The sequence below is a fragment of the Dufourea novaeangliae genome, unplaced genomic scaffold (genome assembly GCF_001272555.1).
Source record: "Dufourea novaeangliae isolate 0120121106 unplaced genomic scaffold, ASM127255v1 scaffold464, whole genome shotgun sequence".
Lineage (NCBI taxonomy): Eukaryota > Metazoa > Arthropoda > Insecta > Hymenoptera > Halictidae > Dufourea > Dufourea novaeangliae.
In genome coordinates, this window is record NW_015374338.1 from 20,695 (window position 1) to 41,458 (window position 20,764).

The 20,764-nt window shown below is 33.2% G+C and overlaps 1 protein-coding gene across 1 annotated transcript in view; it reads right to left on the reverse strand.

The window, feature by feature from the left end:
• Positions 1-1,316: 1,316 nt before the first annotated feature.
• LOC107192965 (bumetanide-sensitive sodium-(potassium)-chloride cotransporter) overlaps positions 1,317-20,764 on the reverse strand; it is a 31,426-nt gene continuing 11,978 nt past the window's right edge. Inside the window, exons 5-19 of the mRNA XM_015582335.1 lie at positions 19,424-19,677; positions 18,825-18,939; positions 16,966-17,297; positions 15,255-15,486; positions 14,239-14,360; positions 13,272-13,471; positions 10,048-10,195; positions 9,528-9,769; positions 6,958-7,166; positions 4,873-4,984; positions 4,240-4,343; positions 2,203-2,317; positions 1,847-1,992; positions 1,648-1,759; positions 1,317-1,553 (exon numbers count right to left, since the gene is read on the reverse strand). Of these exons, the coding sequence (XP_015437821.1) occupies positions 1,418-1,553; positions 1,648-1,759; positions 1,847-1,992; positions 2,203-2,317; positions 4,240-4,343; positions 4,873-4,984; positions 6,958-7,166; positions 9,528-9,769; positions 10,048-10,195; positions 13,272-13,471; positions 14,239-14,360; positions 15,255-15,486; positions 16,966-17,297; positions 18,825-18,939; positions 19,424-19,677 (2,579 nt within the window). The 3' untranslated portion in view covers positions 1,317-1,417. The remainder of the gene's footprint in view (positions 1,554-1,647; positions 1,760-1,846; positions 1,993-2,202; positions 2,318-4,239; positions 4,344-4,872; positions 4,985-6,957; positions 7,167-9,527; positions 9,770-10,047; positions 10,196-13,271; positions 13,472-14,238; positions 14,361-15,254; positions 15,487-16,965; positions 17,298-18,824; positions 18,940-19,423; positions 19,678-20,764) is intronic.

Consider the following 20,764-nt stretch of genomic DNA (forward strand, 5'->3'; position numbering starts at 1 on the left):
AAGATAGATCTTCACTTATAAGTACACGACATCTTGCAATAGTTTCTGTTGTATGTGCACTTCTTTACTTATGTGCCCTAAGATTCTATAAGTTGTAAATTCATGATATCATAATTTATAGAAGTCCCTATATGTATTGTTGTCTTTCGTTTCTATGCTAAAGTAATCTCGTCATTAAATATCCCGGGGTTCAACGATGAGAAGAATACTGTATAAAAACGAAAACAGATCATAGCACTTACTACCTATAACTTTTGGCATGAATATACCGAATACTGTCTGTGTCTGCACCAGAAAATATCTCATATTTGCGCAGACGCTGTCGTGTTATTTAACGTAAATCTTTTTTAATAATTAAAATTATGTTCCACTTGTCCCCCGATTTACGTAGTTCTAGTTTTACATATTATGCATTTATATGGTAAAAATACATTTTCTTCTATTGTATGTATACTTGCTTTATAGTAATGGCCAAAAAGTTCTTATTTTCTTCAATTATTTGTTATTTCGACCTTATTTTAATTGAACTGTAAATATAGAATCAAATTTTTTCGATCATACACAGCTGCAAAGTGTGGCCCCAGAACTCAGAAATTTACATAAAAAATCCCATAAGCGTGCTTCCGCCACTACTTTCAGTCAGTTCGCTAGCAAAGTTATCCAGCTGTCCATCTGCACTTGCTTTTCTTATATTTATTACTGTTTAATGTATTTTTTAGTAACCTTAATGTCAAAAGTCGCTTTCGATTACAATAGCGTCTGCAACTATTATTCTGGAGGCTATTTTATCGCGTTCGGCTGTGCGTTCACATTCATTTCCATACGCTCACTCCATTCAACCTCGAATTGAGTAAAACAAAATTCTTTAGATGATTTAAAATATATCGTTATGTATTTTAACCTGTATATATGTATCATTTATTTCATTCATCAGCGTCATCAGCCGACCCCAGTATTGTAATCTCTACAACAATAATTACAGGTACTACTAAAGTAATTGCGACTTTTAACAGTAGGAGTTCTAAAAGAAGCACCAGGTACCAATAAATTTAAGAAACAAAACAGCTAGATAGGTGGAAAAATATGCTAGACGACTTGGACTAGCAGGCGAACCGCGTTTATAAAAACTTTATTATATGTAAAACTTCTAGGCTGTTGGGTCACTTTTTCCCATTATTCAATCGAGCCAATCTTGTGCACATATTAGATTTCTATGAATGGAAATCATTCTAAGGGGTGAGAACGAACAAATTCGGAGGTCGAAAATAAGAACACTTTCTTGCTTATTCTTATGGATTCGTCGAATGTTGGGTTGACTCGATTTGTACAGCTTTTTACCGCATAAACAGCTGATTGTGGCGCGTATCGCCTGTGTAATTCGAGGAACAGGTGTATTGTTTATAAGTACGCCGGTGAACTACGAATAGAACGTTAGCACTGAAGTGTGGTTTCCACGTATTAAAAGTGTTGGTGGCATATCCTTGGTTAAAGCTTCCAACCATGCCATGTAGAGTGGAGCCGAAACTGCACCTTTTCGGGGCATTGGTAAAGACCTGTCATTAAAAAATTGTCATTTGTTAAGAAATTATTAATATGATTCTTAAAAGACGTTGAAAAATCTATACTTTGAATAAAGATAACACTGACATTACAACCAACGTGGACTGACTGGAGTTTTCCAATAATAACTCTCGAAGTCTTAATTGCCTATGAGTCTTGTCTTTCAAAGATTGAAGTTCAAGTTCTGTTACATAACATTCTGAAATCAAATTACAAATTCATATCGATGATTATATTATGCCAGTCTTTGAGGTTTAGAAAATAAAATAACATTTCTTTGCTTTACCTGTATCGGCCGGATCGTTCTTTCTGAAATTCGATATAAGTTTATTGAAAAATTCTTGTGTTTCTTGTTTAGGCTGTACACTAATATCATCCACCATTTTCAGACTGGTATACCTTATCCTGAACTTCGCCATAATCATCGCCATTCTAAACGTTGCAATATTTATTTCATGAGCATTGTTTGACATTTCAAATTTGTTAATGGAAATTTGAATTTGAATTAATAGTTAGTCAATTATTTTTGCTTATAACTGCCAAGTGTACTGTATTATAATTTATTATATATAAGTAAAGAACAAAAAAAGTCAATAACGTTTTATTTAAAGTGGATTGACTTTTTTATCATTTCTGACTTACTCTTTTTCTTGTGCGACGATATCTTGCTTGTGGTTCGCAAGTGCGAAAATTCTCATCTTACAGTGCTCCCAATTCGAGCGTGTGCTGATAATATATGGCAAGAGAATCGTCAAACCTGCCGAGTAACAATTTCTGCCACTTACAAATGAGCCTATATTCTTACGCGATTCAAGTGCAAACGACTGGAATGTTAAAATTGGATACTTGAAAATAGAAAGACAATAACAATAGTATAGATTTACGTGCGTTATCAGTTTATATACAGGATGTCTCACCAACTCTGTCCACCTCACATATTTCTATTATTTCAACTTGAATTTTCAAGTAATAGGCGAAAACATTACTTACTAAAGTTGTATGATTATAACAAAGACATAACATGTTGGCAATAGTTTTTTTACTGTGAAAGTACTAAGGTACGTATATTCTAAAACTCATCGTTCCTGAAAAATTCGATTTTGTCCATCCTATTACTTCCATTATGAAATATGTTCGACGTTATGCTCAATACCTCGGATGTAAACAAAAATAGATAGAACATATCTTAATATAATAAATAAAAAAAATACTTTGAGACGATAATATATGCAAGGGATTCGACAAGTAGATCGGTGCGCAAGGTCAACACTTCGAACATGTTTTATAATGAAAGTAAATTGGATGGACAAACTCGAATGTCTCAGAAACTGCGAGCTTTAGGATAAATGTACCGTGGTTCTTTTATAAAAATTAGTTTTTAAAAACTAAAAAAGTGGACATTTTATTAATAAAACAAAACTGATCTCTGAATCTTTACGTTTTCTTCTGTAAATAAACTATTTCTACCGTGTTATATCTTTCTTGAAATCATACATGTTTTATACGTAATCCACATGCACCACGATGCCTTAAAGACGCTCATTTTACGGTTATTTTAATCCTATCTGGCCCGGAAATGTTTTTGCTTATTACTTGAAATAATGAAGATATGTGAGGTGCGCAGAATTGCTGATATACCCTTATACGGTCCACTTTAAATTTTCAAACTATGTAGTAAATTTTATCGAAGATGTAAAACTATAATTTTAATTAGTAGTGTTTGATTTCATAAAAAATGTATTTTACTATTGACACTGTTTAAATAACTATAGAACATAATATTTAGGAACTTATCTTTGTTGAAAGTTGTTGAAAATGTAAGATTGTGAACAATTGATACAAAGTCACTCGTGAAGTAAATTATGATTATCAATAGTTATAGATGTTAGTCAGTAGATAACCATGTATTAAAAATGTTAGTCTATTTTTAAGACTTGGATACACTTGTGTATGTATACTAATTAATTACGTACTGCTACAAAGTGAAGTAGAATTTTAACAAATTATTTTAATAAATTAATAGCTATTTTTCATAAGGTATTGATATTTTTTACTATCAGCCGTCAAAATACTTTCCTTTTGAAAAAATACAGTGCTTAGAGTAATTATACAAACTCTGTAAACAGCTTCGATACTTCTTTACTAAGATGGAGGAGAGTGTGGAGGTCGAATATTTAAAAATATTTTAAATTATCTTGAGCTGTCATCTTGTCATCTTGATTTTAAATTTTGGGGAGGAAGAAATAGTTAGTAAAATACTTTCTAAGGTCTAAAAATTGTTCACACTCATGAAACTAAAGGTAGAAGAAAACATTTTGAATACTTTATACTAAAAATTATCGTTATCTTGCAAACAATTATTACAGTTTAGAACCGAACAGTTTTGAGGCAGATCGCGAATAATGGAAGAGGTGTTAAAATATTACTCAAATAATTAAAAAAATTCTTTAGATTCGTATCAACTTTGCGCGGCTTTAGCCATCAAGAACATTTGCTAGATATAAACTGACAATAAAACAAATCAGATTGAATTGGAAAACTGATTAAAATAAAGAATTGATAAAATTATATTTAGAAAAAATAACATCACTTTATGTACTCCAATTGAATACTTGTAGTAATTATAAGTGATAACCACTCCAATCGTTTGCAAACTCATGTAAATATTTTTTGAATTACCTCCATCGTCGTATAACCACCACACGTCAATTGTTCCATTCTTATGTTTCTTCTGGAAAATGGCCAAGTGTTCAGGCACAGCCGTCATTGCATGTCGCTTTTCCCTAAACATTTATAAGACACAAAATGTTATTATATTATATACATGTTGGTAATCATACCAAATGGTGGAACAAACGTGTTTATGTTCTAGTTTTGCTGTTCTTGCGTACACAATTTTAGTACATTCTTTATTTAAATTGACACTAGCAGAGATTATTATCAGTACTATGATTTCACCTCAAGATTTTATCCCGAAAATTAATCACGAAAATCATGTTTCTGTTACTTTATAAGATATAATGAAATTTTGTAGAGGCTTCCAGTTTTGCAATCTAATTTGACGAATAAATTTTTCAAAAAGAATTTTAAACGTTTAAAGAAAACAAATTCTTTAACGAAACAATACGATCTTAATTTTGAAAATAAAAGTAACACTTAGATGTTTTATGAGCAACTTATGTACGTAGAATAAACATATTTATTATTTTATGTAAAATGATAAATTTTTAAAGTAACATGAGAATTATTATGTTCCGTATTTGTGCCGTCGTAATATGGAGTTATAAATAATAAATAAATATTGGTCCTTACATTAATTTTTCGATTGCATGTTTTCTCTTATGCTTAAGGTGATCCCGAGCACTTCCGTGTGTTGGTGAATCTCTTATTATTTCAGGTCCTTCAACTGGTACGAAGTGAGTGCCTAGAAACATATATTCACTTTACAACACTGTACAACCTAAGAATCTATACAATTGTTTTAGAAAATAGGTTCAATGCAAATACTTCTTTTATTCACTGTATGTACACCGACGAGCAAACCAGGGGAAAAAGCGGCATATGGGAAAGTCCTTCTACAACTTTACTTTCTTTCTTTCAAATTGACTTGGTAAATTTATTTGAAGTCTTGAAATAAATCTTGAACCAAACGTTAATTTGGCATAAATTTGAGCAACTCCCGACACCAAGTGGCAGGAGGGCCTACACCTAAAAGCCACATTGAAAGGAAAGGAAATATCGAATCATAGTAAACAATACGTAACAACAGTTCTCACTGTTGAGGCATTCGGGTGTAAGCCGTGTCCTTGTGGAATTGTTTTCCTAACGTTTCGCAAGTACTGCAGCTAGCTTCATCAGGGGGTCGAAGACACACTGATACTGGTGTGTGTCTTGTGGTGCTCCTCTAATATACTGGAGCTTGGTCATGTTTCGGTCCATTGCTTACCAATCAACATCGAATTTTAATTGGTCAGCTGAACAATTAAAAAACCGGGAGGAGGGAGCTCCAGATTGGGTTCAGGTGGTGTCTTGTATCCCTGTTGATGTAATTAGGGTGTTTTTGTATTTCCAACGTTTCCTGGTATTTTCGGGGGAAAGTATCCTTTGGTCTTTGCTATTACTTTAGTTTCGTTCAGAAGTATTTTGTGTCCTGTTGTCTTGTGGTGTTCTGCAACAGCTGATTACATGTAGCCCAATCTGGTGCATCGCTCGTGTTCCTTGAGTCGTGTGTTCACACTCCTCCTGGTTTCGCCAATGTATACTTTACCGCATGAGCAAGGTATTTTGTAAACCCCCGCCGATGAAAGCTGCGGTTGCGGATCTTTAGGAGAGGTGAGCATCTGCTTGATTTTGGTATGTGTCGTTAAAATGGTTTTAATATTGTGTTTCCTAAGTATCTTGCTTATGCGGTCGGTAGTGCCTTGTATATATGGCAGGAAGGTGGAATTGGTCAGCTGAACAATTAAAATTCGATTTTAATTGGTAAGCAATGAACCGGAACGTGACCAAGCTCCAGCATATTAGAGGAGCACCACAAGACACACACCAGTATCAGTGTGTCTTCGACCCCCTGATGAAGCTAGCTGCAATCCTTGCGAAACATTGGGAAAACAATTCCACAAGGACACGGCTTACACCCGAAAGCCTCAACAGTGAGAACTGTATGATGCCGGGCCGTGAAAGCCTCGAATCTCTGAATACGTAAATAGTTGCATACATTATTTTTCCACGTAATCACCATTGACTTCCACACAGTTGGTGCATCGTTGCACCAGCTTTTTTAAACCTGCATCAACAAATCTTCTGGCAGTGACTTCAGCTAGTTTGTTACTTTTGTCATCAGTCCGCCATCATTTTGAGAACACTAAGATTGAAGCCACTGCTTTAAGTGACGGAACAGATAGTAGTCACTCGGCGCGAGGTAGCTGCTGTGGATGGATAATCGAACATTTCTCGTCTAAACTTCTTCAGAAGCTGAATAGTTGTACGTACTGTGCGAGGACTAGCGTTATCGTGCAAAAACGCACAATCACTGATGGCAGCATTGCACGTCTTTTGTTCTGAACGACGTGTCCCAGTTTCTTTAAAGATTCACAATATGCATCCGCATTTTGATTACAGGACCGATAGACCGATGACAGGAGTGATAAACTGGCTGAAGTCACTGGCGATAGATATTTTCGATGCAGGTTTAAAACAGCTGGTGTAACGATACACCAAAGACGTGGAAATCAATGGCCTGGTTGTAAAAAAACAATGTATGAGTAGGTATTCTTCGCTATAATTCAACATTTTTTTTTCCTTTCATTGATTCCTTAATTGCTCATCGGACCTTATACTTTGTGGATGTGCCTCGTATTTTGTAATGTTACGTAGTATTTGTACCAATATAGTTACCCATTGTAGGCACACTTTGAACCCTTGGAATCTCACTGGACATGGACAGATTGCTGTCGACGTGCATCAGAGTACTTCCTGTCAGGTCGTAGCTACTCTGCGCTAGGGCGCCGTGTTCTTCATCGCCATTTGCAGTTGGAACTTCGGAACAATCCAAGCCTTCCGCAATTCGTAACATAGTCACGGCTAATTTTTGGTCGAAGGCGTTGCTGCAACGATTACAGAATGTCATTTTATCTATATTAATTCTTTCAATAATATTTAATAAAAAAATTATGAGTACACTACGTATCTTATGTATTTATAGCATACGCGATAGTTGAAAATGCAGTATATTAAAAAGTTTAATAAACTGCAGTGCAGTTTTCATTTTATTTTGGACCTAACAAAATATTTAATGCAGTAAACAAATTTCTGTTTGTTTGTAGTTCCCGTAAATATACCTTTCAAAATCGATATTTGCATAATTATAAGCATTTGTAATGGATTTGCTATTTCATGTGACTCACTTCTCAACATAAATGCCGGTTGAGATTCTATAAATTGCCGGTTAATGTGAAAGTTCTTACTAGACAATGGTTATTATCATCAAAAGTAACGTTAACGTACATAATCTGCTCGATCAACTATATTGTCCTTTTAAAAGGTCACATACTTATGGTCAGCAATTAAAGAAGATAACGCAATGTACTTGAAAAATATGGTAATAATAATTTCCTAATAATGGTCCTAAAATATGTATAGAAATTTACATTGAACACATAAGCGTCTGCTACACATGGCGATGTATTTTTATGTTTAAAATGTTCGTTTGTAATAACGTTTTCTACTATAACAGTTTAAAAACTATTGTACCGAAAATAAAGGGCACCATGTGTCTCCTCTAAATGTTTTATTGCTTTCTAGTAAGATTGAAAGTCATTTATCTTCTTTTAAATGGAGCGTCCAACGTTTTATATTACACTCCGAACGAATATCATATTCCAAGTTCTAAATAAAAGAATATGTCGCGTCGCGAATTGTTTCGTTATCGATCTTACGGTTGTAAGCCGTATTCGCGACTTCGCTGTGTTACTCGCCAATTTAATTTTAAGTAACTGTTTCGAATTCTGGTTGCTGAAGGAGTCCGTTCGATGACTCTCGTAGTTCAGCTAAAGGAGTCCGTTCGCTGACTCTATTGATTCTCTGAAGGAGTCCGTTCGTTGACTCCGTTGATTCAGTTCGTTCGACGACTAGATTAAATCTGTCCTGGAGTCCCGGGGTTCGCTTCCTCCTCGGTTCCGGCTTCCCCCGAGTCGCGCCTTCGGGGGTGTCAACGCCTTTTATTGGGCGTTGACAGAATATCGATATCGATTTGTATCGACCTGAGGAAGGAGGATCTCCAGCCACTCCTATAGGGTTGGAACGACACCGCCCTGGTCACTTCGTTGGTGGTGGTGGCAAGCCCCCGGTCATCCTGCGACGGTGGTGGAGGAAACCTCTCCCTCAGGTCGAAGTCCGCGAAATTGGGGAAGAGGAACGAACCCCGGAATAGCGCGCCGGTCCCGCGAGTCGGCGTCAACCCTCCGTAAGCCCGAACGGAGGATGACCTGGCGTAACGGTACCGACTGCCGGGCAATACGGCCCTCGTATGTTAAGGCTTAAGTCGCCGCTCGACGAAAGCACGAAAGTATTTTATTACTTGGGATGCCAGATGTGGAATCCTTAAACGTCGATGAATGAGAATGTTAACTCTGACTCGCACATCTGGCAACAGTAAAACAAATTTCTTCGTCGAGCGGTCGAAGGACCGTGTCGGTTGTCCTTCTTGTTCCTCGACGGAACAGAATACGATAATTCGTTTAGTTGAAACTCATTAAGTTACAAGATTTTGTCAAAATCAGTTCAATCCTAATGCTCTTATTTGAAATAAGTGTTCGAAATGAATGTGCTATTTATTAATGTCGGCAATTAAAAAAGATAATCTGTCTGTTGATGACAACCAAACAGAGTATAAAGTGATCTGTTGAAAAATGTAAAGTGTAATATTACTTTTACGTTTAAATCCTAATCGTTGCTGAGCTCTTTTATTAAGGAAATGAGCCGTTCATTTATCAAAATGATTAACTACACAAAAATATACAAAGTTAAATACCAATCAAATGTTTTGGCACTAAAATTTGAAATAATTGAAAAAGTAGGTTTAATCACTTTGGCCTATGAACGGCGCAAATAGAGGAGGTGTTCCAAATACAGGCTAGACTCTAAATATGGGCTAGTTGAAAGTAGGCACATATTGTAGGATTATACATATTAGGTGCTTCATCCTAACGGGAATAATATGAAATTATGACTGAAGAAAAAAATGTTAACTCTGTTAATCTTAAAGCAAAGATGTTTTAGATACACTGTATTGTTGTTAGATACAATTTTCAACAGGTTTGGCAATAAGTCCTGATGTAAAAATCCTAGCCCATATTTAGAACACTTTCTCTAACTTTCACCAAAGTTCTTCAAATTTTTTGAAGCATTGCACTATGATCTTTGTGAAGTGTCTCTATTGCATTAAGTAATAATTTCATTTAACTTACTGAAGGACATTGAAGTATTCTTGAAGATCTTTGTGGTTGCAAGTTGCCCAGTGAGTTTTGTAACCCATAAGAACCACGTTCGGCGCTAATTTTCCAACGCCTGTTACCTGCATAAAAGCCGACGCCCCACGTTCGAAACTCAAATCTTCCACCACATGATAAAACGATTTTATACGCTGTTGATGCAACCATGCGTAGCCATTTCTCATCCGAACCGAACGTAGTCGATAAGATAGATTCGTCTAAAAGTGTACCAGGAAATTGTCAAATGAACATAAATAATAATCAGAGAAAAAACGATAAATGTAATTTGTAATCAATTAAAAGCTATAGAAGTAAACAAAGTTTTTAATTAATTTGGCTTTTGGTTGCATGATTGTTAAGACCTTTTCTTGGTTGTATATTGTACAATACACCTGAAAAAGTTTCGACTGAATTTTCAGAACATAAATATAGAATCGAAAGAAGAATTAGGTACAGTCAAAGGCCACATGGGAAGTTTGTTTAGTAAACTATGTACCGGATATACTTCTCCGCAAATCAACAGGGAATGGTTTTTCGTAATAAGATTAGCCAGATGCAGCAACGCTGGCCTGGCGCCAGGTGGTCCAGCTAGTGCCAAAATTTGAGGAGCATAATTCTTCACATGCGCGTCAATGGAGTTTAATCTATAAAGTATCAATTAATTGTATCTATAGTGTAATGCCGCAAGCAGAATGTAACTTAATATTTTATAAGTTATACATAGTTATCAATCGTTTAACATATTTTACAGTTATGCTATCAAACTTCGCTAGTATGTTGAATGTGTAGAAATGAAGAAAAAGTATTATAGAAGGTGCGACCGAAAGAATGGTATAACCGAGCAGAAAGTTATTCTACATGCAATCATAAGTCGAAAATGTACAATTACATTTGTTCGTGTGATGCATCGTTTTCAAGATAATTGAATTTGAAAATCTATTGGATACGCATAATAATCGAATAGGACTTAGCTTAGGTGTCTGTTCATTATATTCCGTTTCTACTTATTGCCAGCACGAATACACGCGCTTTAGATGAATTTTCAAGTTTGTGTTTCTTTAAAACTAAGTCCTGGGTGAACAAATTTGATACTACACTTTGGATTTATTTTTGCATAAAGAATCACTCCTTGCCTGCTTGTCCGATCCTTTCGACCGCACCCTATATCTATAAACGTGCAGTGGATATAAAGATATTTGTACAATCAAATCTTTTCTAATAAATATAGTACGTATATGCAACAAAAAAATATACAATGATAAGAAACATACATATTTAGAACTACATATTTTTATCATTACCACGCTATTAAGCTTTTCAAGACGAATTAAACGACATATTTGAAACCTCTGTTTGAATCATAATTTTTCGGATAACTGTGTGAATAATGCTGGCAAATATCTAGTTCGGTTAGCTTCTTGTACCCATTAAGTGTCATCCACGAGACACGCTGAAATTGCGATCAATACTTATACAATTAACCGAAAAATGATTGTCCAAATGGAACTTACAAATATGTCGTTGAATTCGTTCTGAAATGCTTAATAAAGGGCAATAACAAAACGTAAGATTTCCATTAAAAAAAATACATTGTTATTAAAATCTCTTTAAACAGCAATTACAAAAAAATTAAAATATTCTATTTTTATTCTATGAAATCAAACAACTTTCGTATGAAACATTTTTTTGCATTTTCAATAGTTAACGAAGTAATGGTGTGTATACAATTAAACCGGACGTATTGTGTAATCTAATACGTCCATGTAATACTATATGTATAGTATACTTTATATATTTTTAGAGCCTCTAAAATTATTTTTTAAAAATTGTCGAGTGCAAAGCCTTTGTTTCTCCATTATAGGGCTGGAAATGTTATATTGTGTCGGAGAGACATAATAAAATACATGAATTCGGAAGTAGCATTGATCGCGTTATTTGTTTTGAAAGAGAAAATAAAATGTCTTAATTTATTAGGGCGAAGGTTAAAAATATACTAACACAGTTCAATGTTAGGTGTTATTCCAATGACAAATAACAAATAAAATTTTATTCGTTATTCAATTTCAGTACTAAGAAAAAGTAGTTTCGAGTAACGAATAAAAAAAACGAATAATTATCTTTTTCCAATGAAATTTATGTAAAGACTTAAGTATCACTCTTTTCTCAAACGTACCATCAGATATCTTGCAGGAACGAGATACATCCACCACAGTGGCGTAATTGTTTTCATCAAATGTTCTGAAATATTTTATTGGATCAGGCTGCACGGTTGGAATGCTTAGCCAAACACTCCACTAGAAAAAAAGTTTTTATAAAATTCAACACACCGATATCCCTTTCAATTCCTCGTGAGAGACTTTCCTTCTACGCTACTATGGTTAACCTACCTTGTGCCTACAAGCTTTCTGACGATACCTATGTTTGAGGAAAGAGCGATATTAAATCCTATTTACGTAAAAATTCATTGAAGAAATTAAGAAATTTATTTGCCTTCATTCATTATTCGGAAATTTCGAATTATGAATAATATTGATTTATTCGTTATCTTATTATTCGGTACTCGGAATAACTTTCACCCAACACTAACAGGAGTAATGAAAGTGACATGAATCTATTTGCACAAGTTGATTGTATGAATTCTGAGTTTCAATTGATGATTTGAACTGGACGTGATAGCACGAAAATTGGCAAAGTTGGAAAATTCTTCTCCATTGGCTAAAATTGCATCGAACACGGAGGCGTTTCTCTTATGACTAATTTATAGTTTCCAAACTATAGGTGTACCATATTCAAGCTAGACAAAAATGGAGAGGGAAGCTTCCGTGCTTGTTCTTTGCAGATCAGCTTGTTTTACCCTAAGCGCATAATAATAAATATCAAGTAATAAAAAAATATAATAAATCTTTATAATCACCAAGAAGCTATGTTGCGACGTGATAAAATCATTAAAATTTTCAAAATTTGTGCTTTTACAACTTTTCAATAAAGCTTCTCTGGTCTTATATTTACGTTATATTCGGTTTTATTCCGAGATATAGAACATACTTGCAAAGTTTCATCGATTAACTGCGAAACGTTCTGTAGACTACTAGTAATAAAGTTAATGATTACTTCTTAGAGTATTCATTATTTTTTTATACCAAAGTAATAGGAATTATTAAAGTTCTCTTGTATAACATTATTTGTTAAATATTTAACCCTTAAATGCACAGTGTTGCTATTTGGCAACATACCTATATTTCCTAATGTAGTAAACACATAAACACTTACTGTATGGAGTATTCGAATGTATACATATATACTATATGTATACTACCAAGGTATAACGTATTGGCATATGTGATTAGAAGGAACATTTGTCCACAAATAGACTCTTGCGAGGTAAAAAGCAAGACCAAATTGGACATTGCAAAATACGAAAAGGATGGAGTTGCACTATATCTGAACAGAAATAATAACTGTTTCAGGAATTTTCACGATGATTAGTTTGCGAATTGTTTACATGTTCCATACATAATGTATCCATTTTGTAGCAATCGCTTTTTCTAAATGAAACAATACAAAAAATAAGATGAAATTTTTCATTATTTTTCTATGGTTTTATGGCTCATAAATCAGCCATTTCTCAATGTTTTATTATATTTGGAAAAATCGTGCATTTAAGGCTTAATTAATATATTTCTGAACTATATTTTAAACGAACGTATGAAATATCCTTACCTGTATACGATAGAAAGAGCAGTCTTGTAAGTTTGTGCCTGTGTACTGCTGCCCCAATTTACATCTGGTTTCCGGTAAACAACTATCAAATACAGCGCGAAAATAATGACGAAGGTGACAAGTGATGTCACCCAGTCAATTAAGAACATTATGGAAACGCAGGTGATAAAGCCGAATAAGGACAACCAGGTGTTGTAATACTGTAACATGTAATAAATTATATTACTTCTTATATTTTCATTAATTAATCGACACACAAAATGTCTTGTTATTCACGATTTCCATAAAGAAAGTGATTGAGAAGACAGAATGGTAAAAATGTCCGATAAACATGTCAAATGTGAATAGTTAATGAAACAAAGAGTCATCTTTGAAGTCTAAGTTTCACATTCAGTATAATAATTATATAATGAATATAACATGAATGTAACACTTGTATTACAATGAAAAACGTGTATAAAGTCTATTTAATCTTACTTTGTTTAATAAAATTCGTATAAAGTGTCGGTAATAAAACGATTATTTCAGGGAGGTGTTAACATTTTTTGTAGTTTTAATCAAACTGATGTTTTTGCTATGAAATCGGATCTTTTTGTACCGATTTCAGTATGTATGATCCTTTTTACTTCTGGGGTTTATTATACGTCTTATCTGTGGCGTGGCTACCACATGTTCCGTTATTCATAGCAGCCACTGTCTATTGTATCGTCACTTAGAAAGTTGTAAAAAATATTTGTTAATATGCAAATATGTTCAGAAACGTTCATCAACTGCTATTGCACCGAATTGACTTGATTTGCGTACAAGAAAACGATGAACATTTTGAACATATGTATAAGATTAACACTTTTGTCTCGGTAAGAATCTGTTTTTGACAATCTATCTATAGGATTTTCCCCTTCGTTTTCTCTCTTTAATCACTTCAATTATGAAGCAACTTATGTAATGTTCTTAATTATGTTTTTACCCTAAAGGTAGGACGCCATCCGATCGGTCGAATTAACGCTGCGTGAAAGGTGCAGAAATTTATCAAGGCATATGATGCTAGGTAGAAGTTTGAGATCAAAGGCGCGACCGCGTTCAAATTTGCTGAAAACAGTAAAATTGAATAGGAAAATTATATTGTAATGACAGAATATACTTATAATTAGTCATTAAAATTAGACATTAAAACAATTTAAGTGGTCTATTAACAATAAAAGAGACTATAAAATAACATCTACTGAGTTGGACTTTGAAGATCATTTAAGACTCTATTAGAACTTTAGATTTACGAAGTTCAAGTAATGGGGTTCATAAAACTTTGGAAGGAGATAATGGTATACATAAAATTTAAAAAGTTTTATAAGCATACTTATTAGAAAATGTATTCTAACCCTCTGTGACCCCAGTTATTTTTATCACTTACGTCACCCCCTTGGGTCTTTTATATATTTTGGACTACCAAAAAATCTGAAAAAATTCCAGGACACTACTCAGGGCCTCTATTACATTATCCAATAGTTTTTAAAGTTGAATATTAAAAGTTTTCTTTCATAACAATCTCTTCGTTTCGAAGATATTCGAGCACGAAATTTTGTTTGTACCATAAAAGACCCAGGGAGGTCATGAAGAGTTGAAAATAGTACAACGAGTTTGTAAACATATTTTTGTATCACATTATTTAGAAATAGTTTTCATAGCACTGCAATTGCCTATGAATTTTACTCTAACTTGAAGGTTGATTTCAAATCTCAAAATCATTACATGCATTTATAATTCGAAGTATGTGATGATACTTACTTAAAATCTCTAAAATTTCTTCAAAATTGAAACTTATTGTTTAAATGATAAATAACTTAATACTTGCTCAGTGGAAATACAAAATAATGCAACACAATAATATTCAAATAACCTTTATCTACTATTTATATTGAATGTATGAATGTTTATTTTTCGCATTCATTGAATTTATGTCATAAAAATTTCAGAAAATTTTCGTACCTATCAAGAGGAACAATGCTGCGACAAAGAAGGTAAGAACGTATCCACGGTAAGGTTCACCGTGCTTTCCGTATCCTTTGCTGAAGTATATTAGGCCGGGATAAATTCGATCTTGTCCTAATGCCTGTATCAATCGCGGGACCGATAGTAAGTTCGTCAGAGCTGTTGAAAGAGTTGCAGCGAAACATCCGGCGTAGATGAATGGACCCCAAACTGACATAAGTTGCATGACCTTACGGTAATAAGAAAATTTAAGTTAACTTATTTGAACACAACATTTTTATGTACATAAAAAATTCAGGGTTACGTATTATTATGTTCACTTTACATTTTGAAGTAAATTGCATGACAAAAGGATTTATGTAAAAAGAAAAGTTAAAGAGTATTGAAATATTTATGTTTATATTTTTTTACACAAATTTTAGAATGATATTGAAAATACTATTAAATAATGTATTGGGTGTGTCTAAAATTAATGATCGTCAAATTTAAGCTGGTGTTGTGATTCTCTTTATTTTCTCGATGGGGATTTAATTTTGATTAGAAAAGTAACAAAGAGTTATAAAAAATGAGAGAGACTATTTCGAGTAAAAGATACTGTAGCAATTATGCAATATTAAGGAAGACTTTTAACGGCGATGGCATCACTTTTGCATATACCTAACGTTATTTTAATTTCATAGAATATGTTAACAATTATCGAAGATAGTGCAAATGGTCAATTTATGAACATCACAAAAAATGAAATAAAAAAATCATGTTTTTCAATATTTGATATCTGTTATTTACTTTTATTCTGCTGGTAATGTTTCATTCTTATTTAACGGACTGTAAGTATAATTATTCTATTTGGTAATTTAAACAGCAATTTTGATTAGTGAGTTTACTTAATTATTAATCAAGTCTATAAGCTATTAAACATTATTTATTAGTATATTATTTGCTTTTCTGTTAAAAAACTTCAAAATATATAAAGTGGCTGTTTGAACTGGACCCACTAGAATATCTTGCAAGGAACTGAAGGTATCAAAAGGATGTTCTGAGAAAAGTTGTTTGGTACAACCACAGACATAGAAATATGTATAGACTGCGCATCTCCCTGAAACAGGTGTCTCAAATTTAGAAAGAGCTAGATAACTTTCGGAGGAGTTGGCATCTCTTTTTAAATTTAAGTAGTGGGGGGTGAGATTCTGGGGATCTGCGTTTTGAATGGTTGACTCAGCTATATTAGAAAGCAATAGCAAGCCCTCAGAAAGTAACCCGTCTCTTTTTAAAGTGTCTATATTTCTATGTCTAGGGGTACGACGGGGGCCATAATGTGATATAAATAATTTTGTTGTAAGTAGAATAATGAGGGAGATTTCAAGGTCCAGTTATTTTTTTACATGGAACGTTATGTTTCTTCACTCGTAATATGACAGCGTTTGCTGAGACGAGTTCAACGTTCTAAATCATTTTGTTTCATGGCAGGTTGTAAAATTACGGAGTCTGTATGTTTGTAAACCCACTAAGAAACTTAAACGAAGCCAAACAAAAATTACCTTCATACACATTTGCAAAAAGCACAGTATTAACTAATAATAAACCTAACTAAAGACACAAGTAACAAAACCCACGGAGTTGTGTATGCACAGTGTTCCGTATTATTTTTGACGTGTCAAACATTAATCGGTTTCACAGTAATTGGTTAATTACTTAACGCCATACCTACCGAATAACTATTGTGCAATCCAAAGTTGCAATTCACTTGCGGAATGCAATTTACAATGGTATTATTGGTGCTAACGAGACCGCTGGCATCTCTCAAAGTCGCTCCACCGGCAAACAGAACGAAAGTCAGGTAACTCAGCATTGAAATTAGGAGCGCGAGAAGGGTTCCGATCGGTATACTGCTGGCTGGATCCTTCAAGTCGCCGGAAATGTTTGCTCCCGCTTGAATCCCGGTCACCGACGGGAAGAAAATGGCGAATACGGAGAAGAAGGTTTGGTTACTGTTTTCGGAGAACCGGTAATCTGGTCCCATGTTGTTCATGAACACATCGGCTAAGGATATAAGAAACAGTTTAGAATAAATGGAATTCCAGAATATATCTAAGGTTAATGTCCCTATTTCTAATCACGACCCGATTTCTGCTCAGTACGTATATAGATATATATTTTTTCATACTTCATATTAAATCAACTATTATTAAGTTTAAATGTTTTTCAAAATACCTTCATTTAAATTTAATTATAAAGGGAGGCTCAAATTTTACATCTAATAACTTTTTTTTGTCGATTGTTGCATAAATAAATAATACAATGCAATTTCTGCGATAGCAGAACTCTTACATGATTAGAAATAGGGACATTGACCTTGTTCCTTATTTTCTGGGAAATTATGGACCAATGTTTTTGGATGTTGATACCGTTTATCTAAATCTATCAATCGATTACATGACATTAATTTATCAATCGTGTGCACAGTACAAAACTATATTCTGGGTCCATAAATTCTGGAGTAAATAAAGAAGCAGACTTCAAAGTGTTACGTTACTAGTGTTAATACATTTTTGGACGCGAATAGGTAGTAATACCTGTTACTTCGTGGCAGTATTCGATACGAAATGTGCTAACACTAGTAATATAACACTTTGAAGTCTGTTTCTTTATTTATTCCAGAATTTACTGACCTAAAAGAATAATTTTTTATTGTGTCACATTATTGATAAATTAATGTCATGCAGTCGATCGATTGATAGATTTATATAGAATGCGTCGAATTAAAACACACATTGTAAAGCCGCCAAAATGACTGGTTTAAGGACGTTTGGAAAAATAATCAAAATGTCGTAACGGTGCAATTTCTGATGCAAATTTTATTGCAATGTAAAAGTAAAGAGATTAGTTACTTTACCAATTTGTATATTTTCGAAAAGCAGTTATTTCTTATGTATATTATCATTTATGTATATTAAGTACATTATGATTCTTATTTTTTTGACTTTTTATCCTACCGAATTGCTTTTAAATATTTTGTTGATGAGAAATAAGTAGCCGATCACCGTTCTTGTTTGCAGTGTTATAATTGGACAGACTTCGCTGTTCACTGCGATCCATTCTAATTCTATAAACTATAATTTTCATCAATTTACATAATGAATTGAAAAATTTCTATATATCTTGGAGTGATAGTAAGGGCAACGGTGACTTTAACATGTTCAAACGGCCATTTACTAACCAAAAACTTAATGTACTGTAATTACAAAGATATTTTAAGTACTTTTAAATCAACATTTTCGGTCTTCTAAGTTTCTTTCCTGAAAAATAACTTTTAAAATTGATTTTAAAAAAAAATCTATTCCCTAAGCTGTGTTTCTAAACAATTAAAAATCAAACACTGATTGAAAGGTGTGTGATATAAATAATAAATTATTTATCTATTGTTAGTGAAAAACTGGTGCTTCAGCCAGACATTAAAATCTATTCGTTAAAATACATATCCTTTATTATACAATTTAGTAATTGCTACGACCGCTGAGGAACTTTTTAATTATTATATTGTAAATACGAAAATTAAGTTTAACTTACTAGAGAAACCCAGGAATCCTTGCGCTTGTTGGCTTATATCGGATGGTCCCATAATCGTACCGATCAGAAAGTCAATAATGGCTGCAACAATGATGGCTATGAGGAAATTTTGTGCCTAAAATGAAATTAATTTTGTACACACCTACATCAAAAGAAAAAATTCAAATGCAATCTTAAAATCACATAAATTGAGCAAAAATAATTGCAAACAAGATTGAATAAAAGAAACACACAAGTGATATCGTTTAGGTAACTAGTTCTGTACCTAATTAATAATTACTTGTGCCTGTTTCGACAATTCGAAAATATTTGATGGAGATAAAACAGCCCTTGAAGTTGAAATATATGTAAGTATATGTATAAATATTATACAGAGGTATAAAGAATACTATAAAAACTGTGATAAAGTATAATAAAAGTTTTAGTTTATTCTGAACTTAATCAAAACTTTACAAAGGACACTTCTGTTTAATTCCTAGTTGATGAAAATGTGAATTAATATAAACATTCGAGGCCTGTTTATAACACATTTTTTTGTCTAGTAATTTATTTTTGTTTGTTTGTTACATCACTACGAAATATATAAAAGTAAATAATACCTTTGATTCCCACTCCATTCCGATTGCACAGATCATAATCATAACGATCAGTGCGAGTACTCCCACTATTCGGACATCGTTTACCCCATTGTCTATGATCTTCATGTTATGTTCTCGTAGCAAATCGTTCAGAGAATCGCAGAAGCCAATGGTATTCATCGAGGCGGAGACCGCATTGGCGAATGCAAAAACAATTCCAACGGAGGCACCGAATTCGGGTCCCAATGTTCGCGATATGATGAAGTATATACCACCTATAGTTTGTTACGAGTTATACATCGTTGAATTTTTTGCAAAAATTTGAACAGTAACACAGATGAAAGTACGGCAATGTGATATTCATAAATACATTCAAAAATATCGAGATTTATTAAACTAACTAAGATAAACATCAATAATAAATATACTGGGTGAAAGTTGAAACTTTTACATAAGAAGGGGACTAGTGTCTCCAATTTGATAAGAAATGTATGTAGGTTTGGTATAATAGACATTCTAACACCAATTTAAATTTCTGAATCATGGCTTAAAGTTTTTAGAAATTATTTTCAGACCTTCAAGGTTGGATTAATTAAACAGGCAGCATTTACTAACATTTGATCGGAAATTGTATAGTTAGTTGCAGTTACAAATAAACTGAAATAAGTAACAAAGTGTTGTTGATCCGCGTTGTACATTTATGATAATTTTACAACGAGAATTCTGTTTCCTTTTCTACAGACAACGATAACGTCCATAAGTTTCTGAAGTTCCTTTTAAAAGTTCTGAAAATATTCTCCAGGTCCTCAAAGTTAATGATTTATTAAATAACTGACAATTCAGCTACACGAAATTGTAAATGTTTCAACATTTACTTAAAAGTTTTAGAATGAGATTCTGAAATAATAATCAACATTTGACATAATAATTTTTTACAGTAAAAGACAAGTTTTCGTGTTCGCTTGCACACGTCCGCGAAAATTTTACAACCGAAATTGTGATTTCCTTCTAAATACTGGCGGCAAGAAAGGTATGTAATTTTCAAAATATATGAAATTTTAAGAACGATATTAATTCTTAAAGTGCAATTTGAAATATTTTTAAATATTATTTTTTACCATATGAAATTGCCGTTTCTACATTATAGATCGAAACGGACACACTTTGTTTTGGAAAAAATCATTTTTATTCAATTGAAATATGCACCGTGTTGATAAATAGCCTTCTTCAAACAAGAAATTAACTGACAGATTTAATTTTTAGAAAAATTGATATTTTCAGATTGAATGAATTCTTCAAACCCTGTAACTACGATTCCCGATTAGGGAATGTTTTCTTTGTTAGAAGTTCTCGATAACAAAA